The sequence below is a fragment of the Etheostoma spectabile genome, unplaced genomic scaffold (genome assembly GCF_008692095.1).
Source record: "Etheostoma spectabile isolate EspeVRDwgs_2016 unplaced genomic scaffold, UIUC_Espe_1.0 scaffold00018595, whole genome shotgun sequence".
Taxonomy (NCBI): domain Eukaryota; kingdom Metazoa; phylum Chordata; class Actinopteri; order Perciformes; family Percidae; genus Etheostoma; species Etheostoma spectabile.
In genome coordinates, this window is record NW_022604340.1 from 88,284 (window position 1) to 110,566 (window position 22,283).

Below are 22,283 nucleotides of genomic sequence, written 5' to 3' on the forward strand. Positions count from 1 at the left end.
GCCAATACCTCACTGTCCAGTGTGTATTAAATGTTCCAAACTGAGTGAACAATGGGAATTTCCCCTCACCAGATATACGTATAAAGGGATGTCTTTCTTCTACATCTGTGTTACTTCTTGACATTAATAGAATAATTCTACAACGTATGAATTTCAGGTGTCGATGTGCATTTGATCCGATGACGCCGTGACGTCTTCATAACTTCAGAGTCAGAGAGACGTCAGAACCAGTCCAACCTGTTCCCAGAGCCACTCAGTGTGAGAGAAGTCCCCCATCAGGTGATGGAGTTCTACTATCTGTCCACTAGATGGAGCTAACTGACCATCTAATGAGCTAAAGATCAGCAACTTGTACAGCAGCAGGTATCTCTCCAAGTGGCCGCCGTGTGACATATACATCGACGTGTACTTTTACATCTAGCTTTTAATACTGTTGGAGCTAAATCCTGCTCCGGTCTCAGGGTTCAGTCAATTAGTAGTCAGAATCTCAGATGTTGATGTGTGAATCCTTTTTATTAAGTAGAATATTCTAGAGACAAATATGGAGTCAAACTAACCCAGCTCTCCCCCAAATTTGTCTGGCACTTTGGCTCTAACACCCCTAGATTTATCCACTAAGGGTGGGGTCTCCAGGTCACAGTGATGTGTTTGTGTGCTTATTCGTTATCTTTTCAGTTGGAATGTGACTGAAAGTTTATGACCCTCAGTTCAGGACTTGCAAAGCAAAAGATCAATGAGCTGTTAAAGAGGGACTGAAACCAGACTCAGGATGCGTCCCTAACAATCAATTACTTCCGACACATTTAGGAGAGGCTGGATTATAATGGAATGTACCAGACCACCTTATCTTAGAGAAAAGGAGTATTGCAAAACAACTTAATGCATGACCAACATGTCTTCTTTTATATTGAAATAATGCTTTTGCCTTTTGGCTTAAATGTATAATCTATATTGCAACTCCCTCACAATGTTTAAACACATATAACATTTTAAATTCCAGCAGGTGGTAATGAGTTCCAGAGATGGGGAGCAGAACAGCTGAATGCCCGCCGCACCAGCTACCTATGGAAGCAAATGGTTTGATTCCATGGTGCAGAGACGTGCCTCAAACTCATTAAGCCTCGCCTCCAGAGCAGCGAATATACTCCATTTATTACATGTACCATTGTCACTAAAGGAGGCAGAGGAATAGCTAAACATTTGACACACAGAGCAGGAGAGAGCAGGAGAAGGACAGAAATAAGCCATAGCTTATGGCTAAACTGGAGTGTGAACTGTGTGATCAGAGGGAGTCGCTGTAAAATAATGAAACTATAAGTGCTTGAGTATAACTAGTGTTTAAATACAATCAGGCACTCAGCCACCAGACCTAAGCAATAAAGCAGAGGTGAGTAAGATTTTGCTGGAGCAAAAAAATATTGTCCGTGAGATTGGAGCACCGGAAATGAGACAATACGCTTACCGTAAACATCATTTCTTTGTATGTTTTGACATGTGAAGATATTGACAATAAAGCAGACTTTGACTTTGACTTTGATCACGTCACATGGTAACAAGGCTCTGTTTCAGCACCATGAGGTAAGAAAGTTTTGCGGAACATGTCTGATTCGACCGCTTTAATGAAAAAACCAAATGGCAAAATCCATCGTCAGCCCACTAAAATGACACTAACAAGCGTGGGAGCCGCCTAGCCAGAGAGAGTATTGTTAGGTGCTTGCTTTTCTGGTAGTTGTGTTTATAGTGAGTAAGCTCTAATGGCGGGAATTAGCCGTGAGGATTTAACTTCCTTTTTTAAACTGGTCTCACTTGTAATTTGTGTTGAATGCAGTGGTAATATGTTCCAGTTTTCTTTATGGCATTCATTTTAGGTAACTCACTTCCCTAATGTTGAACCTTTTGTGATAGAACTAAAAACTCTACTCAAGTCACTTTGATTGTTAAACAAACAACAAGTATTAAACTTGTAGAAACTGTAGAGCTTTTTCCATGAAACCTCACACTAAATGGGATTTCATATGATTACATGTAACTCTTTATTTCTTTACGTAATGAATCTGTTGTTTTATTGTTTGTATTGTCTCCTGTGTTTTTTATTTATATCTTTGTGAGAATTACACTTAAGGTTTTTGTGCTATTGATGTTTACCGGATTCTTTGTGTAAAGACATATTTGAAACTCCTGAGAGTTTCTACAGGGTGATGGTCAAAGGTTCCACTTTATCTTGTGTGTTGCTGGATAAGATAATGTGTTGTAGAAAGGTGAAGTGTTAGTGTTGGGTTTTAAACTCAGTGGATTACAGAGGAAATAACAAAGGGCATGAAATGGTATCTTGTTATGCACCTGTGTTCAGAGAATTTATCTCTGACACCTTGTACACACATTCTAGGATTGTGAGATTATTATACAGCAATTTAAGGGTTTATGACATTTTAGTTTGATAACTTTTTAGTTGATTTTAAACCAGTAAAAGGAACATTTAAGATTGAGTCAGAGACGTATGGAGACATCAACAAAACCTGAGGAGAAGAAAAGGATTTTACAACTAGAAATGTCATTTTTTCTAATGTAGAGGACGTTTTAACTGAGGTGTCATTTAAAATGAGGAAACAAAGTCCAACGTCAAGGTGCCAGTACTCATCCTGGCATGAGTCAATATTTGAAAACCCTCCCTGTATTGTATGATGAAATAAAGCTGAACCTTGGACCTGGATCCCTTGATAACTTAGTCACGCATACTGTAGGTCACAGTCAGAGTCAGTCATCACTGAGAGGTGAGATGGCGCAGAGAGGTGTTCAGCTGGACCGGGAAACCTTCTCTTGTTCCATCTGTCTGGATCTACTGAAGGATCCGGTGACTACTCCCTGTGGACACAGCTACTGCATGAACTGTATTAAAAGCCACTGGGATGGAGAGGATGGTAAGTGCAGCTACAGCTGTCCTCAGTGCAGGAAGACGTTCACACCGAGGCCTGTCCTGCTGAAAAACACCATGTTAGCAGATTTAGTAGAAGTGCTGAAGAAGACTGGACTCCAAGCTGCTCCTGCTGATCACTGCTATGCTGGAGCTGAAGATGTGGCCTGTGATGTCTGCACCGGGAGGAAACTCAAAGCCATCAAGTCCTGTTTGCAATGTTTGATCTCTTATTGTGAGAAACATCTTCAGCTTCATTTTAAATCCCCAGCTTTTAAGAAACACAAGCTGGTGGAGCCGTCAAAGAAGCTCCAGGAGAACGTCTGCTCTCGTCATGATGAGGTGATGAAGATGTTCTGCCGTACTGATCAGCAGCTTATCTGTTATCTCTGCCCTGTGGAGGAACATAAAGGCCACGACACAGTCTCAGCTGCAGCAGAGAGAGCTGAGAGGCAGAGAGAGCTCGAGGGGAGTCGACTCAACATCCAGCAGAGAATCCAGGACAGAGAGAAAGATGTGAAGCTGCTTCAACAGCAGGCGGAGGCCATCAATCTCTCTGCTGATGAAGCAGTGGAGGACAGCGAGAAGATCTTCACTGAGCTGATCCGTCTCCTGGAGAAAAGAAGCTCTGATGTGAAGCAGCAGGTCAGATCCCAGCAGGAAAGGGAAGTGAGTCGAGTCCGAGAGCTTCAGGAGAAGCTGGAGCAGGAGATCGCTGAGCTGAAGAGGAAAGACGCTGAGCTGAAGAAGCTCTCACAAACAGAGGATCACAACCAGTTTCTACACAACTACCCCTCACTGGCACCACTCAGCCAATCAGCATCCAGCATCCAGATCTGTCCTCTGAGCTGCTTTGAGGACGTGACAGCGGCCTTGTCAGAGCTCAGAGATAAACTACAGGACGTCCTGAGAGAGAAGTGGACAACCGTTTCACTGGCAGGGACTGAAGTGGACGTTTTACTGGTACAACCAGAGCCCAAGACCAGAGCTGGATTCTTACAATATTCACGTGAAATCACACTGGATCCGAACACAGCAAACAAACAGGTGTTATTATCTGAGGGGAACAAGAAAGCAACGTTAATGAGACAAGAACAGTCTTGTTCTAGTCACCCAGACAGATTCCTTGAAGAGAATCAGGTCCTGAGTAGAGAGAGTCTGACTGGACGTTGTTACTGGGAGGTGGAGATGAGAGGGGGAGGAGTTTATGTAGCAGTCGCATACAAGAATATCAGCAGAGCGGGGGGGTTGGAGGAATGTGAATTTGGTTTCAATGACAAATCTTGGGCCTTAGATTGTGACAACAACAGTTATGCATTTTGGTCAGACAATGTCCAAACTCCGTCCCAGGTTCTTTGTCCTCCAGAGTAGGAGTGTACCTGGATCACAGAGCAGGTATTCTGTCCTTCTACAGCGTCTCTGAAACCATGACTCTCCTCCACAGAGTCCAGACCACTTTCACTCAGCCCCTCTATGCTGGACTAGGGTTTGATTGGTATGGAGCCTCTGTTGAGTTGTGTAAAGTGAAGTAGACAGAAGTCATTTAAGGGTTAAATTAAACTCTTCGTCTTATTAAGTCTCCATGGTTACTGCTGAGAGCTGATTGTTGTCATTCTAGTTTTCATGTGTTTCCACGTTCCGTGTTGGTTTTCTTTTTTTGTGGCTTTTATCTAAATTTTTTGACACCTTCTTCACATTTCTTTTCTTTTCTAAAGGTTTTTGTAAATTAGTTTGAGGTTTTTTGCTTGTATTGAGGTTTTAGAAGTGATGAAATTTGTTTTGTTTGAGAAAATCATTCGGGGAGCCCCAGAAGCTCTGAATGAGCTTGGTTTAGATCTGTTATTTTACCTGCAGAGGGTAAGGCTGAATCCCATTTCTCCATCTTACCCATACCCCTTGGCCCTTGAAACCAAGGGGTAGGGGTAGTACTTAGGTCTGTTTGCAATACATATGTGTATACACATGTAAACACGGTGTGTTGTACATCTGTTTCAGTTATCCCTGTTTTGAATGGCATGGATGTTTACAAAAACATTTTGGTTAACAGAAATCTGTCGTTATTATCGATAAATTAAACACAACAGGGAAATTGTTATAAAATATAATAACTGAATGAAATCACACTGGATCCAAACACAGTATTCACATATCTGTTATTATCTGATGGGAACAGGAAAGCAACGTATCATACAGTAAGAAGTCACCAATTCTTTTATATTTATTGTAGGTCTCAGGTCCTGAGTAGAGAGAGTCTGACTGGACGTTGTTACTGGGAGGTGGAGATGAGAGGGAGAGTTTATGTAGCAGTCACATACAAGAATATAAGGAGAGTGGGGGGTCGGATGAATGTAGATTTGGTTTTAATGACAAATCTTGGGTGTTATATTGTATCAACAACAGTTATATATTTTAGTACAACAAAGTCCAAACTCCCGTCTCAGGTCCTGAGTCCTCCAGAGTGGGAGTGGACCTGGATCACAGTGCAGGTATTCTGTCCTTCTACAGCATCTCTGAAACCATGACTCTCCTCCACAGAGTCCAGACCACGTTCACTCAGCCGCTCTGCGCTGGACTAGGGTTTTTTTGGTCTTGGTCTTGGTTTTCTGGATTCTCTGCTGAGTTGTGTAAAGTGAAATAAACAGAAGTCATTTAAGGGTTAAATTCTGAGTTTTAACTCTTCGTCTTATTTAGTCTCCATGTTTGTTGCTGACAGCTGATTGTTGTCATTCTATTTTTTTATATTTTTCATGTGTTTCAACGTTTTGTGTGATTTTGGAGATCTCCTTTCATCACTGCATCAATCACAATATGGTGGCAACAGCCATAAAAAACACCTGTTGACAGGTTTTTAGATATGAAATGTTCCATAAATCAGTTTCTGAATGATGTGTGAACACCCCCCTCTGTAATAACCTTCATAATATAGATTGGAGTGAAACTGGGAAGTTGGGTGCATGGAAGTGCTGCTGAAGTGGAGATTTTTGGCTCAGTCTGAGGAAAAACCCATTTAGAGAAAACGGCCTTTGAACATCTGGATAATACATAACATAACATTAACATCTGGTTATTATAGGAGAAAAGGGTCTAATTAATGAACTAACACATATCAACAGGAAACTTCCCCAGTTAATTACTTACATTAACACAGAGAAATTTTACAGATTTTTGGATTACTACTTTGAACGTGCAAATAGACATAGTTTGGTAAAATGATCACCTAAATGTGTATTTTGGTATGATGGTTTTTAATAATCTCATTTTCTCATTTTTCTTGTAACTGTTATGTTTTCTTTCTCATTTTCTCAGCTTGACATTTTTGGTATGGAATGCAAATCAAATGCTTCTAATGATAAATTATTCCAACTTGATGTCAGATTGAGTGGGTTCAAATCCCACCTCTGCCGTTTACATATATTACATAGCTGGAAGGCAACCAATGTGATGTCTTACAGCTGTGTCATTTGGGCTGAACTTGGTGAAGTAACTAGAATCATCCATCCATCACCTTGCTGAGATTGTTCCTTGTTAACCTGAGGTTTTACGGTGGTTAAACCTTCCTTTCCAGCACTTTGGACTAGAACATCAACAAATAATTGTGATAATCTCCATATTGATCAAAAGAATCGTGATTATCACTTTGGCCATAATCGTTCAGCCCAAAGAGATCTAATGTTTTATCAAACCAGGTTGAGCAAGTAACCTTTCTGCTGACTTCTTGACAAATAAAGCAAGTAACATCACTCAAAGAAAGCTACTGCGATGGCTGGGAATCGAACCCAGGTCAACTGCTTGGAAGGCAGCTATGCTCACCACTATACCACCATCACTGGGCAGTACAATGTTCACTTCAAATCTTGTAATACATCTGGGCATTGAGACTGTGAAGTGCGCTCTATCACTGAGCTACAGCCCCTGACGATTCAGAAATTCCCTCCAGGGGGTCCTGTGTTTTCACATACACAACAATGGGAAGTGCATTCATCTACATTATTGCCCTTCGGTAGCTCAGTTGGTAGAGCAGAGGACTGTAGAGTTGTAATGCTGAAATCCTTAGGGTCGCTGGCTCGAAGGAGTACTCTTTTCCAGAGTTTCCCTTCAGGGATCCAGAAAATATTTCTGATTTTAATGTAGAGATGGACAGACAACCCAAAAGCATAATACTTCTTGTCATACATAACAAGAAAAAAAAAGTAGAGGTGGGGGAGATAGAGTTAAGCCCCGACAGAATAGAGAATTACAGACAAAAGTTGTGAAATACTGCCAAGTGTGACCAGAAGAATTGGGGAAAAAAATACCTTCTCTTTTCTCCTGTTTTGTACAAAACATAAGATAACTTTCACCGAATCACTCAGTTAAAACACAGTCAATATTTGTCTCACAAACAGTCTCAATGTCCAATTTAAATAATTTATTCGACAGAATTGAAACTTTAACTTACCCCCGCTGTTTGAAATTGCTTCCTTGTCTTTTGGATTTCAGAGTTGAATCATCAGAGCTCTCCGTGGTTTCTGACCCTCTGTCTCTCAAAGATGTTTGGCGAGGTTTAGAGGCAGGTGATCATCAGATCCCTGGATGCATGCCCTCATCAGTCACCAGCAAGTCCCGATCTGATCCCTCCTTGAAATCCTGCCAACAACACCAAGTTTCCTGTGGAAGTTTCTTGTACAGCAAAGGAGGAATTTTGGATTGGAGAAGAGACCTTGTTGAAACAAAATAAAGACAGGCTGCAAACTGAATTAAAGGTCTACGTATTCGGTGAAAAGGTTTAAATGTTTTCTCAAGAAAAACAATCAGATGACAAGAACAGCTCTCACAATGCACAAAGTTACAGAGTGACCACATTTCTGTGTGAATACAATCAGTAATACACTTCTTTATATCTAGTGCCCCCAGAGGAGAAAACATCCCTTGTTTGGAAAACGGTTTAATCTGAAAGTGGACCTCAGGCAGACAGTTGGAGCTCTTACATTTTTCTAAATCTGCCACTCCTTGTTTCAAGTTTCTTGACCGGTCATTCTATCTTAGCTGAAAAAGGACATCTTGTCTCTTGGATAGGCTATGGTCTCGAACTAGGATCAACTATGATAAACACAGCTTTAGACAACTGTTTCTGTCAGTTTCCACGTCATCTATTCTTCAAGGAAATGGTGTGGAGTCATAACAAACCCAGTTGTCTCCTACAAGGAGAAACACACAGATGACAGATACAGAAGTCATATACTCTCAGGAACATTTGAGATCTTATTATGAATAATTAATATGAAAATCATTGGTTAAATGTAATTTTCCATTACAAGTTACTGTTTGAAAAAAGGAAAAGAATTGTTATTGAGATAGAGGCAGATGAAGTGTTTATGACCCATCAATGAGGACAAAAGGATACATCCACTGTCAAAGGTCTGATTTAAAGGAAATGGTACTCTTTAAAAGCGTTGGGGTTCTAGCGTTAAACTAATGAGGAAGAATTTGACAAATCTAAATGAACCGAAAACAAGTCCACAAACTTATTCTTTCAAATCTTACACCTGAATCTTTCAAGTCCTGACCATTCCCTGACCGGGAATTGAACCCGGGCAGCGGCAGTGAGAGCACCGAATGCTAGCCACTAGACCATCAGGGAGTCACATCCATCAAATTTATCTTTGTAGATGTGAGTTTCCTTTTCACTTACTGGAATGACTCATATTGTTTTAGGCGAGGAATGGCTCCTGGCTAGAGCTTCAGAGGGCAGGACATGACAGATTACACATCTGTCACATAGTCAGTTTGTATTCTTAAATACCAAGTCTCTTGCTGTTCCTTGACTAGTTGGCCCCCCCTGCTTTGAAGTTTCTATCAATGTAAAATGAAGCGGAGGATGGAACAATTTGGAGGCATAACAGAGAACTAGCTTTACAAAGCTGCCGCAACCCGGATTCGAACCGGGGATGCTACGGCCACAACGCAGAGTACTAACACTACACCCGGGCTATTCAATTGGCGGCCCCAGGGCCGGGTCCGGCCCTGAGGGATTTTGTACAGGCCCGTGGAGTGAAGTGTAGTTATTACATATGGGTAGTCTCATACATCGCATGACTATGGTTAATTGTACATTCTTTCGTACGGTAGGAGGCAGTAGCGGTATGCACCCCTTTCAGCCATGGTGGCAAAACAGGTAGAATATCTACCTGTTTCGGCCGGACATATATTTTGGGGAACCACACATGACCAATCAAAGCCGCCCATTCGCGCTCTAGTGCCGCGCTCTGACTTTCTTTCAAGCCAAGCGCAAAGTTTGGCTAACAAGAAAAATGTCTCTCACTACCTTAAAAAAAAGAAAAGTTGACTCAGAGAACAGGCAGTTCAACAGTGAATGGACAGAGAAATACGCGTTTATTGCCGTTGATGCGAATCCTGTGTGTTTAATCTGCAACGAGTGCCTTGCCGTGTGCAAAGAGTATAATTTGAGAAGGCATTTCAAGACAACGCATGCTAACTTTGATGCTACTTTCCCTCCGGGCTCTGCTGCTCGGGGGCAGAAGATAACGGGGCTTACATCTTGTTACGAGCAAAGACGTCGCATTTTGTTTCGGGCCTGTACAGATCAAGAGAGAGCAACTGCGGCGTCGTTACGAGTGGCATGGATATTGGGCAAAAAGAAAAAGCCGTTTACAGACTCAGAGACAGTCAAGGAGTGTATGCTGGCATCCATTGAGGAGGTGGTAACAGATGAGAAAACCCGAAAAAACATTATCGATTTGATCAAGCAAATTCCAATTTCTGACACGTCAAATATGAGGAGAGTCGAGTCCCTTGCATCGGACGTTTTCGAGACGCTTTTGGACAAGCTGAGGAAGGCCGAGGTGATGTCTTTGGCCGTGGATGAGTCGACTGATAACAGTGATGTTGCACAGCTGTGCCTCTATGTGCGATTTTTTGATGGGGAATGTTTTCGTGAGGATCTGCTTGGACTAATTCCCATGGAGGGGCACACTACCGGTGAGATTATCTTCACTAAAATTGCTTCATTCTTTGAGGAGAACAACTTGGATTTGGCACGCGTCAACATGTTGGCGACGGATGGTGCGCCCTCGATGGCGGGCAGGGATCAGGGGCTCGCCGGCAGGATGGCAGCTGCGGCTCCGCAGGTGAGATCTCTGCATTGCCTCATCCACCAAAGCCTCCTGTGTGCCAAGCTCAGTGGTGAGTTAAAAGAGACCATGGACTCTGTTATGGCAATCATAAACTTCATCCGTTGTACCTCCAGTTTACAGCACCGACTTTTCCGCAAGCTGTTGACTGACATGTCTGCTGAATATAAAGATTTGCTCATTCACAATGACATTAGATGGCTTAGCAAAGGAAACGCTTTGAAACGTTTTTGTGAACTAAAAGAGGAGATTCTGGTGTTTCTCCGGTCTTCAAAATTGAAAAAAGCTGGCAAGTTTCTGTCTCTGATGGAAAATGATGAGTTTAATGCCGCTGTTTGCTTTTTGAGTGACGTTTTCCATCATTTGAACCAACTTAACATGGAGTTGCAGGGCAGAGATAAAACAGTCGCAGAACTTGTGGAGAAACTTCATGCTTTTCAAAGAAAGCTCTCACTCTTCTCTGCTGATCTTTGTCCAGCCAAGATGCTCCACTTCCCCACATTGAGGAAATCTGGCCTGCAAATTACTGAGGTGATGTCAGGGTTTATTGATTCATTGAAAAACAACTTTGCCACTAGGTTTGAGGATTTCAGCATCTCTAGTGAAGTGATGAGATTTGTGAAGGACCCTTTCTGTGTGAATGTTGAGGCAGACTTTGCATTGAAAGGGAAGGAGCTGGTATCGTCATTGGATGAGGGGTCTTTTCAACTGGAAATCATTGACATTCAGTCATCAGATGACTTGCGACAGTCATTACAGCAAGCAGGTTTTGAAAAATTCTGGACCCGTGAAGTCAGCCGAGAGAAATTTCCACATTCAAGGGGTCTTGCACTTTTTCTTTTGACAATGTTTGGCTCAACATACACTTGTGAGTCATCATTCTCACACATGAATGCCATTAAAACTCACAATCGCATATCCCTCACTGACCAGCATCTGCAACACTGCTTGCGCATTGCCTTGACAACATATACACCTGACTTCACTGCTCTTGCCAAGTCAAAAAAATGCCATTTCTCTCATTAGATGACAAATGTTGGCAAACTACATGCAAGGTAACAGGCATAATTAGTCAAGCAAGAAATGAGGATTTTGAACACTATGATGCAATTAACATGTTTGTCACTCCATGTTATGCACTTCAATTTTTCTTGATGTAGTATTATTGCTGAATGCAGTTTGAAATCTTTTGCCTTGATAAAGTGCCATGCACTGTTATGTTGTTTTAATTCTATTCTGTACCACACTATGCACTTTGGTTTATTTTTGTTGGTCGTTGCCTGTCACTCAAATGACTGCATTCTTAAATATCTGTGATATGGCTGACCTAGACTGATTGTTAAGGTGTCTGATTTATGTTCAAACTGGACAAAGTGAGTACAGTAGTAGTCCATGTGAGGATTTATGGGGCAGTCTATTTTATTTTTTTAGAAGGAAAAAGCGTGTGTTGTATTAAGTTTCCATTTAGCTGCATTTCTATTTTCAACCAGTGGAGAACGGGGACAGTTTGATATTTCTGAGGATTATTTCCTCTTTACTTGTAACACTGAAATGTATCTCTTCATTGTCAATTGAGGATAATGAGCTGTAAATTTTGTACAGTTATGTGCAATTAAGTGGATGTTTTCTGTTAGTTAACTGCATTTCTCTAATTGTCTGTCTCTGATTTTTCAACATTGTATTGTCTTTTGAATGGAACAATGTCATGGACCTGTGTGTCTTAGTGTACCACAATATGCATACGTTGTTCTGCATTTACAAAATAGAATATATTGACTCCTTCAGTATGTTGTTGTAATTTCTTTATTTGTTACTATAATTACTCATATTCTCCGGCCCCTTATTTTGCCTCAGTTTCATGAACTGGCCCCAATTCCAAATTAATTGAATAGCCCTGCCCTAAAGGATAAAGACCCAAAGAAATTGCTTTGTACGCGGAAAAATATGGGTTGGCCCCTCCCAAATCTCACTCCAAGGTTTTTGGAAAAGTTGGCAGCCCTGCTATATCTTTACATTCTAGAACTTCAACCTAACATTCTAGAACTGCAACTTAACATTCTAGAATTTAAAGCTAACATTGTAGAATGGCAGCTTAACATTCTAGAACTTCAACCTAATTTTTAGACCGCAACTTAAAACTTGAGAAGTGCCTGGCTAGCTCAGTCGGTAGAGCATGAGACTCTTAATCTCAGGGTCGTGGGGTTGAGCCCCACGTTGGGTGGTGGTGTTTTAGAGAGTGGGAATTTCTCAGTTCTCCACAGTATCAGGTGGCTGTATTGCGGTGGATATGCTGTCAATCGCAAGATTAGCAGTTCCATCCTTGTGTAAAAATCCCTGAAATATACCAGACTGAAATGTGCCTGCATTCTACAATCTTGGCCTGTGCTGACCTCCTGTTCCTCAGATCAAACTAAAGTCTGGTGACAATGCATGTTCAAATTCTAAAACTTCAACCTATTGTTCTAGAACTGCAACTCAACATTCTAGAACTACAATGTAACATTTTAGAACTGTAATTAACAGTTTTGGACCGCAACTCTTAACATTCTAGAACTACAAATAACATTGTAGAACTGTAAGTAACATTTTAGGACCATAACTCTTAATATTCAAAAACTACATCTTATTGTTCTAGAACTGCAATTGAACATTCCAGAACTGCAGTTAAATATTCTAGAATTTAAAGCTAACATTGTAGAATGGCAGCTTAACATTCTAGAACTTCAACCTAACATTCTAGAACTACAATGTAACCTTTTAGGACTATGAGCAACCTTTTAGGAACGGAACTTTTAAAAATTCTAAAACTTCAACCTATTGTTCTTGAATTGCAACTCAGATTTCCAGACTGAAAGCTTAACTTTCTAGAACTGCATCTTTACATTCTTGAACTTCAACCTAAAATTCTAGAACTGCAGCTTAACATTCTAGAATTTAAAGCTAAAATGTAGAATGGTAGCTTAACATTCTAGAACTTCAACCTAACATTCTAGAACTGTAACATTTCAAAACCTTTAAGTAAATTTTTGGACCGCAGCTCAAAGCTTGAGAAATGCCTGGCTAGCTCAGTCGGTAGAGCATGAGACTCTTAATCTTAGGGTCGTGGGTTCGAGCCCCACGTTGGGCGTTGGTGTTTTAGAGAGTGGGATTGCTTGAGTTCTGCACCGTATAATGTGGCTGTATTGGGGCAGATCGTCTGTCAATCACAAGATTAGCAATCCCTGTTATTTACCAGACTAAAAAGTGTCTGTATTCTACAATCTTGGCCTGTGCTGACCTCCTGTTCCTCAGATCAAACTAAAGTCTGGTGACAATGCATGTTCAAATTCTAAAACTTCAACCTATTGTTCTAGAACTGCAACTCAACATTCTAGAACTACAATGTAACATTTTAGAACTGTAATTAACAGTTTGGACCGCAACTCTTAACATTCTAGAACTACAAATAACATTGTAGAACTGTAAGTAACATTTTAGGACCATAACTCTTAATATTCAAAAACTACATCTTATTGTTCTAGAACTGCAATTGAACATTCCAGAACTGCAGTTAAATATTCTAGAATTTAAAGCTAACATTGTAGAATGGCAGCTTAACATTCTAGAACTTCAACCTAACATTCTAGAACTACAATGTAACCTTTTAGGACTATGAGCAACCTTTTGGGAACGGAACTTTTAAAAATTCTAAAACTTCAACCTATTGTTCTTGAATTGCAACTCAGATTTCCAGAATGAAAGCTTAACTTTCTAGAACTGCATCTTTACATTCTTGAACTTCAACCTAACATTCTAGAATTTAAAGCTAAAATTGTAGAATGGCAGCTTAACATTCTAGAACTTCAACCTAACATTCTAGAACTGCCAAGTAACATTCTAGAACTGTAACATTTCAAAACCTTTAAGTAAAATTTTGGACCGCAGCTTAAAACCTGAGAAATGCCTGGCTAGCTCAGTCGGTAGAGCATGAGACTCTTATCTTAGGGTCGTGGGTTTGAGCCCTACGTTGGGCGTTGGTGTTTTAGAGAGTGGGATTGCTTGAGTTCTGCACCGTATAATGTGGCTGTATTGGGGCAGATCGTCTGTCAATCACAAGATTAGCAATCCCTGTTATTTACCAGACTAAAAAGTGTCTGTATTCTACAATCATGGCCTGTGCTGACCTCCTGTTCCTCAGATCAAACTAAAGTCTGGTGACAATGCATGTTCAAATTCTAAAACTTCAACCTATTGTTCTAGAACTGCAACTTAACATTCTAGAACTACAATGTAACATTTTAAAACTGTAATTAACAGTTTAGGACCACAACTCTAAAATTCTACAACTTCAAACTATTGTTCCAGAACTGCAACCTAACATTCCAGAACTGCAGGTTAACATTCTTGAAGTTTGACCTAACATTCTAGATCGACAACTTAACATTCTAGAAATTAAACCTAACATTCTAGAACTACAAATAACATTGTAGAACTGTAAGTAACATTTTAGGACCATAACTCTTAATATTCAAAAACTACATCTTATTGTTCTAGAACTGCAATTGAACATTCCAGAACTGCAGTTAAATATTCTAAAACTTAAACCTAACATTCTAGATCTGCAACTTACCATTCTCGAACTACAATGTAACATTTTAGGACTATGAGCAACCTTTTGGAACGGAACTTTTAAAAATTCTAAAACTTCAACCTATTGTTCTTGAATTGCAGCTCAAATTTCTAGAATGAAAGCTTAACTTTCTAGAACTGCATCCTTACATTCTAGTACTTCATCATAACATTCTAGAACTGCAGCTTAACATTTTATAATTTAAAGCTAACATTGTAGAATGGCAGCTTAACATTCTAGAACTTAAACCTAACATTCTAGAACTGCCAAGTAACATTCTAGAACTGTAACATTTCAGAGGTTTTAAGTAAAACTTTTGGACCGCAACTTAAAACTTGAGAAGTGCCTGGCTAGCTCAGTCGGTAGAGCATCAGACTCTTAATCTCAGGGTCGTGGGTTCGAGCCCCATGTTGGGTGGTGATGTTTTAGAGAGTGGGAATCCCTGAGTTCTGCACAGTATCAGGTGGCTGTATTGGGGTGGATATGCTGTCAATCGCAAGATTAGGAGTTCTATCCCAGTGTAAAAATCCTTGTAATTTACCAGACTAAAATGTGCCTGCATCCTACGATCATGGCCTGTGCTGACCTCCTGTTCCTCAGATCAAACTAAAGTCTGGTGATAATGCATGTTCAAATTCTAAAAAGAAAGTTGATGTGTATTTGCATTAATCCAAAATAAAGTTGTGTATATGCATTAATCCAAAATAAAGTTGATGTGTATATGCATTAGTAAGTAGACCTTGTGGCTTGTGTGCGTGTGTGTGTGTGTGTGTGTTGGGAGTGGGGCTGCTAAATGTCAAGGGCTGGGAGGAGATGGATGCAGAACAACGTGGTAGTACACTGTGTGTGTGTGTGTGTAGGTCTGTGAGTGAGAGAGAGAGACAAATATAAAAAGCTTCAAGTAGACTCTAATAATAATCATATTGTTTCTGCCACTTATTAAAATATCTGACTGTATTGCCACTATCTGTTTCTGCTTCTTTTTGATTTTGATTTGAGCACTAAGCACCTCTCTCCTCCTTCTCTCCATCTGTATGCAATCTCATCCCATTAATGCATGTTACTAACTCAACTTCTTCCCTTTCCTGGAGACTTGTGCCCTCTCAACCCCGTAGTCTTGAGACCGGGGTCCGGTTCTTGGCCAATGCAGTTTTCCTTTACTTCTTTTTGTAATTAGATTTTTTTGCTGACTTTTGTGAAACATAATGTGGCCATGCGGACTGATTGTTTTCACTGGTGCAATTTTGACCCAATCAAGCATTGGTGGTTCAGTGGTAGAATTCTTGTCTGCCGTGTGGGCGACCTGGGTCTGATTCCCAGCCAATGAACTTTTCCTTTACTACTATTTGGAATTAACCCCTGCACAAAAGGGGCATGTTTGTGTGAAGGCAAACAACTTATTTCTGGTCATGTTAACCACTTGATTCAGTCATGCATGTTAGCTCCATTTTGTTTGTTGGTGCACTAGGCAGCCCAAGAGACTGGGATCCGGGGTTGCTTGAAGACGGATAAAATTACCTTTTGCTGACACTTGTGAAAACATAATGTGGCCATGCAGACTGATTTTTTTCAGTGGTGCAGTTTAATGTGCGTCAAGCATTAGTGGTTCAGTGGTAGAATTCTCGCCTGCCACGCGGGAGACCCGGGTCCGATTCCCGGCCAATGCAGGTTTCCCTTAGTACTATTCTGAATTAGCCCTTGCACGCAGGGGCATGTTTGTGTGAAGGCAAACAGCAAATTTCTGGTGATGTTAACTTCTAGATTTCAGTCATGCATGTTAGCTCCGTTTTGGTTGTTGGGCAATAGGCAGCCCAAGAGACTGTCATCCGTGTTTGATGGAAGATGGATTAAATTACCTTTATGCTGACAATTGTGAAACCGTACTGTGGCCATGCAGACTGACTTTTTTCAGTGGGGGAATGTATACCGCGTCAAGCATTGGTGGTTCAGTGGTAGAATTCTCGCCTGCCAGCGGGGGGCCTGTCGCGTATAGGTGGCATTCGCTGACAGCCAATGAAGTTGCAGCATTATTAGTGCTGTCCGAGGTGCTGAACCGGCCGAGTTTTTTTTCCTGTATATTTAATAATTATTATCTGGACGCAGGTTCGAATCCCAGTTGGGGCTATGTCTGTGATGCAGTATTAAAGATAAATAAGTATTTATTATAATTTTTTTATCTTAAGTCAAGTAAATACCTTAAATTATTCATTTTAAGGTAGGGTATGATTACAAAAAATACTAAAGCAGAACAAAACTAAAAACATATAATAACATGGTTGCACTTGACTTACTCATGGCTATTAACCACTTATATGATATTTTCTTAGTATGTGTAACATTACAATTTCTTAAAACCTTTGCATTCAATTATAGAAATCTTACTGTTCTCTTAAAGTCATACACTTATTAATGAGACACGTAAACATGGGTCAATGTAATGTCTTGTTTACTAAATACAACAATGACAGTTTAACACACAAAATCCAATAGTGCAAGTTCACACATAAAACATAAAACCAAATAATATGTAAAATAAATAAGAAATGGGCAAAATATACAGTAGATACACACTTAACACCCTCCCTCATTGCCCATCATTTTCCATTTTCCCCTCCCACCTCTGTTTTTCTGACTCATAAAAAGCAGACTCCTGAAACTCTTTCCAGGACATCTCCTTCTCCATGCCCTGGTCTTTGTAAATAGAAAAGACTTTAGCAGGGCAGTAAATGTACATCCCTGCTACTCCAGGGAATCCGGTGTGAATGTGAGGACTGTTTGGGCCTGCTTCAGTTCCATTCTGTAAAACCGACACTTGCGACCTGTGAGCTGGGGCTCCTGTGTGGGGGTCCTTTTCCTCTTTTGCTGTCCTCTGTCCTCCACCCTTTCCTTGTGGCATCCAGTTCCTGCTGAAAGAACTCTGTCTGCGCAAAGTCATTAAAGGGCATTTTTGGGTTTGTCAGACCTTCAGCACTGTAGGCTTTAAAAACCTTAGTGGAGCAGTAGAAATACCTGACAGGTCCTTGCTGGTAAAAGAAGTGGACGGAAGAACCATCATTCTCATACCGCGACTTTGGCTGGCCACAGGAAAGACATGTTTTTGTCCGGATTTTTTTTTTTGCTGGCTGTTGTTGTTGCTGCTGTTTGTCCATTATGTTTCTAACTATTTTCTCAATAGAGTCTGGAGTTAGAGGCGTAGCCTGGGTCTGCACAGGTGGTGGTGGTGGTGGATGAACAACTGCAGCAGACATGGTAACAACTGGCACACTGGTAGTCTTACTCCCCTTGGTCAGAGAGTGCCAGAGTTCATGCCTGTCCTGCGTTAACCTTAAGTCACACAGTAATGCTTTCGACTTAATATAATGCCAATTTCTACTCACCACGAACATAAATAGACAATAAAGAACCACATGAATCAAACCACGGTTTAAGGTTAGCGTTACATTAACTGTAGTTAACATGTTATCCATCCGAAAGTGGTGTTAACATGAACAGTGACTAACTTTATAGCATTCATGTACCGTTAAAATAGAAAACGTCAGACAGGGACAACATAACATTAATTACACGTTTGGTCATTTAACATCTTTTCATTCATATCATTTAAATAACTTAGCTTTTAGTATAATGTTCAGCGGAGCTCAATCGATGTGTGCTGTAAATCCGCTGTCCACACGAGCACTGAGAGGGGCCGGAAGCTTCACTCGCTGAACTGCTCCAGGGCGCCAAACGCCTCCAGTGCTCTGACTAGTGGCCGAGGATATATTACATCCGTAGTGGTTTAGCAGTACCATAGGAAATGAATGGGAGTCAGTTTAGGGCGTTTTAGCTGAAGAATTCCTGAGTGGGGGCGGGGAGACCCGGGTCCGATTCCCGGCTAATGCAACTTTCCTTTACTAATATTCGGGATTAGCCCTTGTACGAACGGGCATATTTGTGTTAACCATGACACGCGGGACAACAATGGGACGGTGGGTTTAGGAAGCAATAACGGCACTTCTTTTTGGGTAGTTCAGTCGGTAGAGCATCAGACTTTTAATCTGAGGGTCCAGGGTTCAAGTCCCTGTTCAGGCGTACAGTTGCACATTTTGCTGGCTGCCATGATAAATTGTACACTTTGGCAATCCTTAACACTTTCAGACACTGTATCATTTAAGTAACATGCACAAGTCTTTAAAAAGAAATGTGGCTGTTTTTCATGCAGGTTTGCATCATAACAATGCGGGTGGTATCTCTAAATGAACATTGGCCAACCTGCATCCATCTTGTTAGCACCCAAATCTCTGTGCTGATCTCGCTGCTTGGATGGCAAGTCATCTGGTGGATTTTTTCCATCAAGAGGGAGAGTTGTTTTATTGTACTCACCAGCAATAAAGTTTATTTGTCCACAAATTGCATTATGGCTATCAACGTTTTCAGCGAAAAAGAATACCACAGCTCAAGTCCCTGGTAAGGCAACAGCTTGATTCTGGGATATGTATGAAGTGCTCGCTATCATCATCTGTCATGCAGGTTTGCAGGATGTTCACAATCTGCTAGTGGCCATAATGAGTTGTGACTTTGAGCTTTTTAACCGTTTTGGTCAATTTCAACCAGTTTGTGCAATAACAATTGGTGTTCTCAGGCAATGTGCAAATTGTTGTCTACCCTCCTGCTGTCCAGAAGACTGTGATCATGGCAACAGCTTAATGGTCTTCATTTACTTGCACTTTAATTTTTAGTTCAGGAGATTGCTTTTTCCACAGCCCCTTGCTTTGGAAGCCTGGGTAGCTCAGTTGGTAGAGCATCAGACTTTTAATCTGAGGGTCCAGGGTTCAAGTCCTTGTTCAGGTGTAGAGTTGCACGTTCTGCTAGATGAGTTGTCCATTTGACATGCCTAAACACTTCAGACACTGCCATATAATTTGTGTTCCATGCATAATTCTTTAAAAACAATTGTGCCTGTTTTTCAATCAGGTTTTTTATCAAAACAATGTGGCTGGTAAGTCTAAATGAACAATGGGCAACCTACATCCATCTTGCTAGCACCCAAATCTCTGTAGTCATCTCCCTGCTTGGATAGAAGGTCATCTGGTGCCTTTTTCCTGTCACGAGGGCTAAGAGTATAGAAACGGAACAAGAGGGAGAGTTATTTTTTGCACCCAAACAGCAGTAAAGTTTACTTGTCTAAAGCTGTGTTGTTTGAATTAGATTATCAATGTTTTGAGTAAAAACGAATACCACAACTCAAGTCCTTGGTAAGGCGACAGCTTTATTGTGGGATATGTATAAAGTACTGATCTCTATGCTTTGATGGCAAGTCATCTGGTGGATTTGTCTTTCCATGGCAACAGCTTAATCTTCTTCATTTACTTGCACCTCAATTGTAGTTCAGGAGATTGTTTTTTCCACAGACCTCTGTTTTCAATGTTGGTGGTACGTCTAAATGAACAATGGGCAACCTACATCCATCTTGCTAGCATCCAAATCTTTGTGCTGATCTCCCTGCTGGATGGCAAGTCATCTGGTGGATTTTCCTGTCACGAGGGCTTTTGCTTGATTTACGTATAGTGCTTCCGCATGAGGACACTAAGAGAATAGAAGCGGAACCAGAGGGAGAGTTGTTTTATTGTACCCACTAGCAGTAAAGTTTATTTGTCTGTAGCCATAAAATTGCATTAGGTTATCAACGTTTTGAGCGAAAAAGAATACCACAGCTCAAGTCCCTGGTAAAGCAACAGCTTGACTGTGGGATATGTATGAAGTGCTCGCTATCGTCATCTGTAATGCAGGTTTGCAAGATGTTCACAGTCTGCTAGTGGCCCTGATGAGTTGTGACTTTGAGCTTTTTAACCGTTTTATGGCCAATTTAGCCAATTTTCAACCAGTTTGTGCAATAACAATTGGTGTTCTCAGGCATTGTGTAAATTATGGTCTACCCTCCTGCTGTCCAGAAGACCGTGATCATGGCAACAGCTTAATGGTCTTCACTTAATTGCACTTCAATCTGTAGTTCAGGAGATTTTTTTTTCCATAGGCACTCAGTTTAGAAGCCTGGGTAGCTCAGTCGGTAGAGCATCAGACTTTTAATCTGAGGGTCCAGGGTTCAAGTCCCTGTTCAGGCGTAGAGTTGCACATTCTGCTTGCTGCCATGATGAGTTGTACACTTTGGCATGCCTGAACACTTTCAGACATTGTTGTGTCATTTAACCCTTGTATTGGCCTTTGTGTCACAGGGACATGTTTAGCTTCTGGGACCTTTTGTACCAGCCTGCTGTTCCGCTTCGGGCTCCCCAGACTCCGCTTTCATTCCATGTCAAATGCCATCGTGGCCTCATCCTTCGGGTCTCGGAGACCCCCTGTCTTATTTATCATGCCATTATACGTAAGTTCCACCAATGCCGTGGCGCCCTCATCCTTCAATGTCATCTTTCTCCTACCCTTGATGCCTAAGCCTCGCCATGCGGGTACCTGGGACCCAGGGGTGTGTGTGTGTGTGTGTGTGTGTGTTTATCCAAAAGGTTCAAGGTTTGTTCGGGGCTTTGTCCACGCGGGCCAAGAGGCTAAGGACAAACACAGTCTGCACAGTAGTAGGCCCGCGTAAAGCTCCCGCAGATGTATCTCTTGCAGCCACCGCACACAATGTGTGATTTGCAGTCCTTTCCCTCTGGACAGAGCTGACACTGCTTCCTTTTGCTTTGCACCCTCGGTGTGTCCGGTTCAGAATCCCCGTCCTCCTCTAGGCCCCTTGTGACTGTGCCGCCGCCGCTGCCGCCACTACAGCCGCCACCACCACAGGACCTCCTCGGTTTGATGACGGCTTTGACAAGTGCGGCGGACGCCTCCGTGCGAGGCAGACGCCGCCGTCTCTCGATGAGCGGATTCACAAACGCCCTTCCCAACTGCTCGAGGAACACCCTCCTCTTGTTGAGCTTGCCGCGCATCCACTCGGGCCTGAGCTCTCGCCACAGCACAAAGGCGTTGTAGGCGGACACGTCGAGGATGTTGTGGAACACGGCGAGGGTCCAGCGCACCATCTTCCTGCGACAGCTGTATGTGTCCACGAGCTTGTCCAGGTTGTCCACGCCTCTCTTGGTGTGGTTGTAGTGGAGGATGATGTCAGGTTTGGCTTGCCTGCCGGCGCCAACGCGCGCATCCCCCGTGTGCAGCGTGCTCAGCAGCACCACGTTCCTGTGCCTCTTGGGCACGTAGGACACCAGAGTGGGGACGGGCGTGAAGGCAAACTTGGACGAGAAGACCGCACGGCCCTTTGTGGCGAGCAACGCCCCCGGCAGCTCAGGCTTGTTTTTGCCCATCGTGCCCACCGCGGTGAGGCGCCGCTCAACGAGCAGCCGCTGGACCAGCAGCCGCTGGACCAGCACGTAGGAGGTGAAAAAGTTGTCGCACGTCACGTTACGCAGGCCCTAGGTCACGTCCAGCACCACGCGGGCGACCAGATTCCTCTCGGGTGTGTGAAAGTGGCGTGTCCAAACAAGAAGATGGAACATGATGGAAAGAGATGGAAGAAAAAATTTAACACACACACACACACACACACACACACACACACACACACACTAAGACAATTGTACGGCAATGGTACAAAAAAAACCCGAAAACAACAACAAAGCAACAAATACAACACCTCTAAAGGGCA

At 41.9% G+C, this 22,283-nt stretch overlaps 1 protein-coding gene, 1 long non-coding RNA gene and 4 other non-coding genes across 6 annotated transcripts; 4 read left to right on the forward strand and 2 right to left on the reverse strand.

The window, feature by feature from the left end:
* The first annotated feature begins 2,753 nt into the window (after positions 1–2,753).
* On the forward strand, positions 2,754–4,458 carry LOC116681203 (tripartite motif-containing protein 16-like). The gene is given in 2 exon segments (XM_032509582.1): positions 2,754–4,265; positions 4,268–4,458. Coding segments are annotated over 2 exon segments (1,665 nt in total). The 5' UTR covers positions 2,754–2,776; the 3' UTR covers positions 4,444–4,458.
* Positions 4,459–4,688: 230 nt separating this feature from the next.
* On the reverse strand, positions 4,689–7,623 carry LOC116681205 (uncharacterized). The gene is made up of 3 exons (XR_004329977.1): positions 7,611–7,623; positions 6,612–6,618; positions 4,689–4,759 (listed from the first exon to the last, which is right to left on the reverse strand). It is a non-coding gene; the product is annotated as an uncharacterized LOC116681205 (long non-coding RNA).
* Positions 6,667–6,738, reverse strand: trnag-ucc (transfer RNA glycine (anticodon UCC)). The gene has a single exon. It is a non-coding gene; the product is annotated as a tRNA-Gly (tRNA).
* A 5,472-nt stretch (positions 7,624–13,095) lies between the features above and the next one.
* Positions 13,096–13,168, forward strand: trnak-cuu (transfer RNA lysine (anticodon CUU)). Its single transcript has one exon. It is a non-coding gene; the product is annotated as a tRNA-Lys (tRNA).
* Positions 13,169–16,246: 3,078 nt separating this feature from the next.
* On the forward strand, positions 16,247–16,317 carry trnag-gcc (transfer RNA glycine (anticodon GCC)). The gene has a single exon. It is a non-coding gene; the product is annotated as a tRNA-Gly (tRNA).
* Positions 16,318–20,678: 4,361 nt separating this feature from the next.
* trnak-uuu (transfer RNA lysine (anticodon UUU)) lies at positions 20,679–20,751 on the forward strand. The gene has a single exon. It is a non-coding gene; the product is annotated as a tRNA-Lys (tRNA).
* Positions 20,752–22,283: the final 1,532 nt, after the last annotated feature.